This window comes from Macrobrachium rosenbergii, chromosome 24 (assembly GCF_040412425.1).
Source record: "Macrobrachium rosenbergii isolate ZJJX-2024 chromosome 24, ASM4041242v1, whole genome shotgun sequence".
In the NCBI taxonomy this organism is placed as follows: Eukaryota; Metazoa; Arthropoda; class Malacostraca; order Decapoda; family Palaemonidae; genus Macrobrachium; species Macrobrachium rosenbergii.
In genome coordinates this window covers 18,302,621-18,312,857 of record NC_089764.1, presented here as the reverse complement: position 1 = coordinate 18,312,857, position 10,237 = coordinate 18,302,621, and the positions used below count along the sequence as shown (strand labels likewise).

General features: G+C 35.4%; 1 protein-coding gene across 2 annotated transcripts in view; it reads left to right on the top strand.

Moving 5' to 3' along the window:
- The first annotated feature begins 366 nt into the window (after positions 1–366).
- ss (spineless) overlaps positions 367–10,237 on the top strand; it is a 483,824-nt gene continuing 473,953 nt past the window's right edge. Inside the window, exon 1 of one of the 2 annotated variants that reach the window (XM_067126244.1) lies at positions 367–948. In XM_067126244.1, coding sequence (XP_066982345.1) covers positions 860–948 — 89 coding nt within the window. In that variant the 5' untranslated portion in view covers positions 367–859. The remainder of the gene's footprint in view (positions 949–10,237) is intronic. The other variant, XM_067126243.1, reaches the window with a different exon arrangement.

Sequence of the window (10,237 nt, the reverse complement as noted above, 5' to 3'; positions counted from 1 at the left end):
CAGCCGTCGCTTACAGTCCTTTTTCTCTGCGTCGTGTCGAGGCCCAGTTGACTCTCTGGGGCTTCATTAGACAACGATTGACGCACTGAATGTCTTATCGATCACTGAGAAAGGTCCATGACGCACAATTCCTCCTTCCTGCGGATGTGTTAGGAAACACACTGGCGATCTCCGCGGCAGCAGCCTTCTGCCTGTCCGCCATGTTGGTGCTGGCGACGGCTACTCGCGGCCCGGAGAGTCGGGCGGGTTAAGAGCGATCCGCTCCTCGACGATTGGACGGCCGGTGTCGGTGGGCGGGGCTACTCGGGACACACTTACGCACACACTCACGCCAGGCTGCCATTCAGGGTGTCGCGTAAAAACAAAACAAGCGACTCGTGGGTGTGCGCGGGAAGGTGTACGGTGTAGTGTGGCGGCGCCTTCTTGTGGTTTAGTGGCACCGGAGTGCAACGTGTCCTATGGTATGTGTTGTCGTTGCAGTGCGACCAGGCACTCCGTATGATCGTCCTGCGTGTGAATAGCCCGCGAAGAGGAGGAAGAAGGCCGCCGCTCGTGGTGTTGTGTGTACCTTAGATCATGAAGTGTGGCACGGTGTCTAAAGAGTTCTTCTGCTCGTAATCCCATTCAGTTATTAAATATCAGAAAATTATATGTAAGGAAAAAAAAAAAGTGTCGATTGTGAGTGTGAGGCAAAAGTGTCGAACGGCGTGACGCGGAGAGCAGTGCCAAGTGTGAGTTCCCGTTCGTAATTCTCGTAAGGAAATAAATAATCAAAATTATCGTTCACAAAGTTTTATTTATTTTGGGTTTCCCTTAGCAAAAAAACCCTTCCTCCGGCACACATGTCGTTGCTTCCACTATGCTGAGCCAACAGAATACGCCAGCCACCAATATGAACGCCTTAGGAACAGTGTACGCTACCAAGAGAAGGCGACGCAACGGGAAAAGGTAAGGGAATCTTCCGACGGTCGACTCACGCTCCTCGACTGACCTTAGGAGTTAGGAAGGATGCTTAGGATTTTTTTTTTTCATTGCATTGCCAGCGGTATATTTTCGTTGTAGGAGTTGCTGTTGGTGACATTGCAATCCAGAACTGGTTTTGCTACTGCATTCCTCTGTTAAAAAAAAAAAAAACACAATACACACAAGACGTTCTTTTGACACGATTAGATGAAGTTCTACAGGACGAAAAGCATAAAAATGTCAAGAAGCTTTGCAGCGTAGAATCTTAGGCCTATTACACTCTTCCCCCTGCCGTTTTCTCAGATGTGCGTAAAACCTGGAAAGTCCTTCCACGAAGGCCCGACATTTCAAAGGCTTCGACAAAATCTCCTACCATTGATTTCCATTTACCCCTCTCTCTCTCTCTCTCTCTCTCTCTCTCTCTCTCTCTCTCTCTCTCTCTCTCTCTCTCTCTCTCTCTCTCTCTCTCACTGTCGGCTAAATGATTTGTCGCGAATTGAGAACTCATCAGTGGTTAAGTAATTATTCGTGTGGACAGGTGTCACTGCCTTGTAAATGAATGGAATGAATTTTAATGAACCGATGGAAAATATTCATTAGCCTGTCTGTCACTCGTTTCACCTGCGATCGGCAAAGAAGCTGCCCCGGTGACCACAAAGAGACAAATTTAGTTAACTATTATACTAACCTACTTATGGCTTATAATTATTTTTATACCTCATAATCAAGTATACCTTTCAAATCTAAAACTGATCAATAAATATAAAGTTAAGCTGCCATTAAGTGTACAATTATTGTTCCTCTAAAAGAATAAAAAATAAAAGCATAAGTCTTAGATTTTAAAAATAATGAGCACTTAAACCTTACCAAAATTTTACAAACAGAATTCATTACATTTCTCATCCGCGTGGAAAATGCGTCATTTGAGTTATTACAAAAAAGGAACGACTTTATGGCCAGATGCATCTGTAATTAGAATATATGTTTATTTGGCATCGGTAAAAATGTCTCTGAAAATATGACAATTTGGTGGTATGCTATTGCTAAGCGTAACAGATATTTGCAATAAGGTACATCGCATCTCTCTCTCTCTCTCTCTCTCTCTCTCTCTCTCTCTCTCTCTCTCTCTCTCTCTCTCTCGCTAGGTATATCTCAGCACAAAAATGCCAAAGACCAGGACCTGCAAGGGACAGGAAGTCAAAACGAAAGTCGGGTCTTTCGTTGATAAACCGAACGGTACTCCCGAAGATGCTGCGTTTTCGGGAGATGAGAAAAACCGAATGAAGGAGATTTGTTTTTCTTTGGTGTGTATTTTTTTTTCCCCTCAAAAGAGAAGTACTGTACTTGTTTTAAAGGGTTGGCGTGACCGCACAGTTATCTGCGGCCGTTCGTGTTCGCATGCGGGCCCGCTCGTGCACGCACAAGTTGTCGCACGCACATTCTATCCTCACTTACGTGCGTGCATGGCGGCAACTGGTCAGCGGTGAGTGATAAGGGCATGCACGCATACATGCATACGCATATCCATTCACCTGTCCCGGCTGGTGATGATGAGGATAGTGATGAGGATAGTGATGACAATGGTGACGATGCTGCTGCTCCTGCCGCCGCTGCCGTCCGCACGACAGCAGCGGCTTTCCCGTCCGCAAGATGAAGAGGATTCCCCCCGCCCCGCTTCCGGCAATAGTGTTCCGCCATCTACCGCAACTTCGCTTGCGGTCGTTGTCGCTCGGCCTCGGCGACGTCATCCCTAGGACGAGCGGTGACACCGACGGCGACGCTGCTGGAGGCTGCGTGGGGATTGAGTGTCGCCTCTTTGCTTGCTGCTCTCTCTCTCTCTCTCTCTCTCTCTCTCTCTCTCTCTCTCTCTCTCTCTCTAGTTGTCTGGTTGCTTTGAAACCTCTCGGAAGACAGATAGCGTCAAGTGATTTTTTTTTTTACACAGAGAGAGAGAGAGAGAGAGAGAGAATGTAGGGGTGGGATGTGGTTAAGGGAATTTAATTTGAATTTAGATATCCCACCAGTATGTCCATCGCGCTCATGTAATCAAATTTAATATAGCCTTTATAAAAGGCATGTGCATTAGCAAAAGAAAAAGACCCGTAACTGACTAGTTACAACAGAAAATATATTGAGGAGAAATTCTCGGACTTCACCCACTCTTTAAAGAAAATAAAAAACAGGACCTCCAGATAGCTGACGCAGCATAAGACGATGACGCAACGAAAGTGCGAAAATGACCCTTGATTACCTGGTGACATAGCAGAGATCTGACGGCATTTAGGAGAGAGAGAGAGAGAGAGAGAGAGAGAGAGAGAGAGAGAGAGAGAGAGAGTTGTGTTACCTATATGTTTAGAATTATCTCCTAATGATTACAGATATTAGAACGTGTACTTTACACAGGAAGAATCATTATACGAAATGTCTGAAGTTAGGTGTTGTTAATTCTTGTGTATAATTTTGTGGTGCGCTCATTTTCTTCATCTGGATAATTAATAGAGTATGACATACACACACACACACACACACACACACACACATATATATATATATATATATATATACACATATATATATATATATATATATATATATATATATTTATATATATATATATATATATATATAAATATATATATATATATATATATATATATATATATTTACTTATACTTATACACGCGTGCCTTTTTTTATTCTGAATAATTTACTAACAAATATCTTTTAATATGAAATTCACTGCACCCTAGGAGTGACTTGCATCCGAGGGAAATTGTCAATTATAATTTCCCTTGAGTGTAAGTTTCCCCAGGGTACAACGAAATGATACTTGTGGCTTAATATTTATGAGTGCATATATGCTTAGGTATTTGTATGTATTTATCAGTAACTGGACGATAGAATGGAAATTTATTAGAAGTGATGAAACCGGCTCTTGAAGGAAGTGAGTTTATTGGAATAAGAAGAACCTAAGCACTAAAGAATTCCTATATCCTGTTGGAATCGGAAGAACCTAAGCAGTAAAGAATTCCTAAATCCTATTGGAATCAGAAGAACCTAAGCAGTAAAGAATTCCTAAATCCTATTGGAATCAGAAGAACCTAAGCAGTAAAGAATTCCTAAATTCTATTGGAATCAGAAGAACCTAAGGTAAAGAACCTAATTGGAATCAGAAGAAGTAAAGAATTCCTAAACCCTATTGGAATCAGAAGAACAGTAAAGAATTCCTATATCCTATTGGAATAAGAAGGATCTCCTAAATCCTATCCTGTTGGAATCAGAAGAATCAGAAGAACCAAAATTGGAATCAAAGAAATTCCTAAATTCCTAAATTCTATTGGAATCAGAAGAACCTAAGCAGTAAAGAATTCCTAAATCCTATTGGAATCGGAAGAACCTAAACAGTAAAGAATTCCTATATCCTATTGGAATAAGAAGGATCTAAGCAGTAAAGAATTCCTATATCCTGTTGGAATCAGAAGAACCTAAGCAGTAAAGAATTCCTAAATCCTATTGGAATCAGAAGAACCTAAGTAGTAAAGAATTCCTGTATCCTATTGGAGTCAGTAGAACCTAAACAGTAAAGAATTCCTATATCCTATTGGAATCAGAAGAACTTAAGCAGTAAAGAATTCCCATATCCCTAATTTGGTCTTGAATTTGAGCTAGTTTAAATTACACTTACAGTAGATATAGACTGTAAGTTACTAAAGCTTTGTTTTAGTACTAGGTTTATATCTGCTGATACTGAGATTTATTTATATCAATCCTTTATTATTCACAACGCCTTCTTATATAAAAAGCCTTAAGTGATCATTCCGAAATTTATCGTTAATATGAAGAATTAGCATTTTATATATATATATATATATATATATATATATATATATATATTTATATATATATATATATATATATATATATATATATATATATATATATATATATATATGTAATTCACAAAAATGAAATCTAGCATTATTACTTGTGACATTAAGCCTAGCATATATGGATTATTATTCTTACAATAGAAATCTTCCACTTTAATTTTTTTTTCTACTGTTTATCTCCGACTACTCATATGCTCGGCATCTGCATATACATACTTTGTCCCTTCCTCTCCGGGTATCCTGACCCTTAAATATTTGTAACTCTCGAATTCGAATCCTCCGCTAGCAGGACAGGAATATTCCTTCTGCCGGAGGATGCGACCCAGGGTTCTGTATCTTAGAGGCGACCGCATGCTGATATCCCCCTACGCAGGTCGGCAGAGAGAGAGAGAGAGAGAGAGAGAGAGAGAGAGAGAGAGAGAGAGAGAGAGAGAGAGAGGACCGTGACTGAGGCAATATATCTTTGCGAGACATTCACGCAATTGGCAAGTCTATCAGCGAAAGCTAATAGTCTATATATTTATGTCTCTAATGTCACGAAGGACACGGACCCAAGGGCAAAGATTCACGGACACGAGAGAGCGAATCGGCAATGAAGTGGAAAAATTGTAATTTGGTTTGATTTTAAAGCGATTTTTATGGCCCGGCCATTTTTGGATGGGGTAGGAGGGAAAAAATTTAAGGTGAACTGAATTGCTGGTATCCAGTTCCTTTCGCTTTTATTTTTCGTTTGTTGATTTTTAAACAGTTTTTCTTTTTATTTCCCAAAGTCGGTCTTTTTCAAGAGGAAACACAACAAAAAATATGAACTGAATTTATTTTAGACAAATTTTAAAAAGTCAGTAATCTTGACAATATGATAAAATTAAACTGATTATTATTATTATTATTATTATTATTATTATTATTATTATTATTATTATTATTATTATTATTATTATTATTATTATTATTATTATTAAAAATACTCATGGTAGCATGAGTCTTGAAATGAAGAAACAAATCCACAGTTATGTATATGTACATATACATAACTGTGAATTATTATTATTATTATTATTATTATTATTATTATTATTATTATTATTATTATTATTATTATTATTATCATCTGTATAAAAGGAGAGACATCAGTTGCTATCATTACTATCATTATTCGTCAACAGCTAAAATACAAACTTTTCCAAAAACACACTTTCTTCAAATGGAATAATTTAAAAGCGATAAATCATATTGAATAAGTACGTCTGAACACGCCAGTCAGGAGGCGTCTTCGAATCTCTCATTTTTAAATGGGATTAGGTTTCATCGTTTTGCTCCTCTTAAAATTCGGGAACTTTTTCTTTTCAAGAGTTGAGAACAATAACCTTCTTCAAAACCTTAATGTTTTAAATTTTATTGATATTTAGCTAATATGTGGTGATTGAATGAAAAAGATCATTCTTGAACTTTTTCTATATATATATATATATATATATATATATATATATATATATATATATATATATATGTGTGTGTGTGTGTGTGTGTATATAATTATATATATTTGTGTGTGTGTGTGTGTAGATTTGTATTTATATGTATTTATATATGCATATAAATATTTATATACAGAAAAATATAGCTGTGTCTACACATACACAAACGCACACATACACACACACACACACACACACACATATATATATATATATATATATATATATATATATATATATATATATATATATATTTATATATATAATTATTTTTGTGGCGTTGTAATTAACACTGCATATAAAGAACTATTTTTATCTTATTATTTAGATACCCTGAGTTCGAATACTCTTGGGACACAAAAGAGCATTTCCATTTTTTAATTGTATCTTTTAATTAACCTGTCAGGTAAATAAACTATTTATAATTGTCTAGTATGCTAGGATTTATATTCGATAAATATGGTAAGGGTAAACGCAAGTTAAAATTGCGCTTCTAAAACATGGTATAGATTCTATGTATTTATTTATAGTATGTTCATTGATCTTTACTTATGTGCTGGTTCTCCCGTTGTGCCTTTCTTATTAGGATTTTATATCTTTGGCGCAATAATAATAATAATAATAATAATAATAATAATAATAATAATAATAATAATAATAATAATAATGAATTAATATTGTATCCGTTGCAAAATGTTGTGAGACATACGTATGATTAAAAATTTTTTTAAAATTAGGTTTCTAATTTAAGCTCTCTCTCTCTCTCTCTCTCTCTCTCTCTCTCTCTCTCTCTCTCTCTCTCTCTCTCTCTCTCTCTCTCTATCTATCTATATATATATATATATATATATATATATATATATATATATATATATATATATATATATATATATATATATATATATATATATATATATATATATATATATATATATATATATATATATATATATATATATATATATATATATATATATATATATATATATATATATATATATATATATATATATATATATATGTGTGTGTGTGCTAGTTCAAATATTTACTTATAATACATCCCTGGAAATTAAACGATTTTAGAATTTTCCAAACACTAGAAATGGGATCACTTTTTTCTTAAACTCAGTCTCTATCCGCTAAGCACATATAAAATTTACGCTTAAATTGGCAGTATATAGTAACCTGCAAACACGTCAGATTTCTTAAACCCACTTTCATAAAATACCATTTCATTTTCATCCATAGCAAATTATAACAATTCAAAATACAAAACGGTGTAATATTACCCATAACTTACAAGAAATCACCGAAAGAATAGGAACAGTAGAATATATCCGATTCTGCAGAGGGAAAATCTATTTTCCTTCCCCGTGTAGCAAACCGGCGGACGGACCCTGTGTCGAGTGGCTTATTATTATGGCAGTTTAATTATTTTTCAGCAGATCCCCATTCGGATAACGTTACAATTACTCGATAAACAGATAACCCGACAGTACCTGTTTATGACAGCATACATCATTTTTGCGAGGGCGCAGTACATACAGGGTCATTTTCGACGCAATTATGTGTTTCTGTTTCCAGCAAGGGGGCAGGTTGTCAGCCTCCTTCAGAAATACATATATATATATATATATGAATGGAAGGGAAAACAATTATGTGGTGGAGAGATCGTGTGTATATATATATATATATATAGTATATATATATATATATATATATATATATATATATATATATATATATATATATATATATATATATATATATATAATATATATATATAATATATGTATATATACATTTTATATATATATTTATATATATATATATATATATATATATATATATATATATATATATATATATATATATATATATATATATATATGGATATATGCATGAGTGCGCGTGCGTGTGTGCGTATTTGGGGAAGGTTGTGCGATCACGTGTCTTTATGTATAATCTTGGTTAATATTATTTGCCTATATATTATTTTTTAGAGTTCCATAGCGGACTCTACAACACAAACGCGGATATTTTTTTTCCTTTAAAAAGGTTACGATCTCGAAATGAACAATAATTGAAGTTGTTGAGATTTTCACATGTTTACTGATCACTAATTTGAGACAGATCTCTCCTTAACTCACTAACCTCTATGTTATTATGCATTATTATCATCCTTTAGACATTTTGCTAAATTTTCTTGAAGATCACATTGTAGCTTTATGCTCATGATGAAATATGAGCGTTCCTTACCGCTTTATGTGGATTTTAGAAAATTACCTAACTACGTTTATCTGTCTATATAGTTATTATTATTTTCTTTAAAGTTAAACATTCATTTTAACAAGCAAGCGCTACTGGAATAAAATCCCCGTATGTGAAATCAGAAAAAGTTTGATCTTTTCTGGATAGTGACGCCCCAATGGTTTTCGGGAGTTGTTATCTAGGACTAACATTTCTTGGGGGCCATTATCTTTATGGTATTTACAGTCTTTTGTTTCTGTTTTGACGGTAATCGCCAGCGGGCTTGTACTAAACACGCCGCAAAGGTGGATACATACCGGGTTAAAACCCTTTGGGGGCCGCTATCTATAGAAAGATCCAAAAAGTGTCAGCCGCAGAAAAACAGTATTAAACAGAATTAAATTTGATACGTATTCATCTGTTAATCTCAAATTCCAGATGCCAAGTTCATTCATATCTAATGTGTGTCTAATTTGTATCTTATCAGTTATTTTCTTCATGTCAGCGGCTCAGTTCGTACTTAGTTTCGCATTCATTTTTTATGTTCATTCTATTCCTAACTTTGTCGCACCAGTAATGAGTTTCTGTTCGCCTTTATCACAGCAAATAACTAGTATGGTATATGTTACTAAATATAGTTATTAGCACTCATATTTCTTATTTATTCTTGCACGAACGTCGACTGAATTGACTAGCCGGATTTTACAGAAGTGAATATTCTGATACGAGAGGAAATAAAAGAAATTGAATATCACGGAGACAAAAATAAAAGATAAATGACAAAGATAAATTTCTAGCAGGATCCTACAGAACTGAATATCCAAATATTAGAAAAATTACAAAAATAAAAATGAATATCACGGGGACATGGAAAAAAATGAAATGACAAATCTCGTAACAAATGAGTAAAGCCCAGCTCTAAACTAATGGTCTAATTAACTAACGCAGGAACATTGCGGCTATTAGCTTTTGTTACCCAAATATCGACATACACAGAAATTTGAGTCTTCTTAATCGCGTACCCGGTTGAGTCTAAACTAGTAATTAATATAATAAATAATAATAATAATAAAAATGCGCTGAAATTTCTTCGGCGCAGTCGAGTTTATAATGCTGAATGAAACTCCCACCCAAGGCCCATGAAACTCTCAGCCGCGGCCCATGGCACTTTCACCCACGGCCCGGTGGTTCCCTGTGTTGTTGGCACCTATAGCGGTACCAGACGCAAGATCATGGCTAACTTAACCGTAAATAAAATAAAAACTACTGAGGCTAGAGGGCTGCAACTTAGTATGTTTGGTGATTGGCGGTGGGTGATCAACATACCAATTTGTAGCCGTCTAGCCTCAGTAGTCTTCAAGATCTGAGGGCGGTCAGAAAAAGTGCGGACGGACAGACAAATAGTCATCTCAATAGTTTCTTTTACGGGAAACTAAAAAAGGAATTTCCTAAAATACTAAGTAACTAAAACTACAAACTTTCTTGAGCAAACATGATATTAATACCCGCGCTTCGAGACCAAGCGATAAGCGCTAAGCACGTGTCCGAACAAGACAGAATGCCCAACTCTTTGAAGTGGGCGCCTTGGGTTGGTATCATCATTGATGGATTGAACTTCTACTGCGGACGCATTTTTGCTAGGTTGAATTTTCTCGT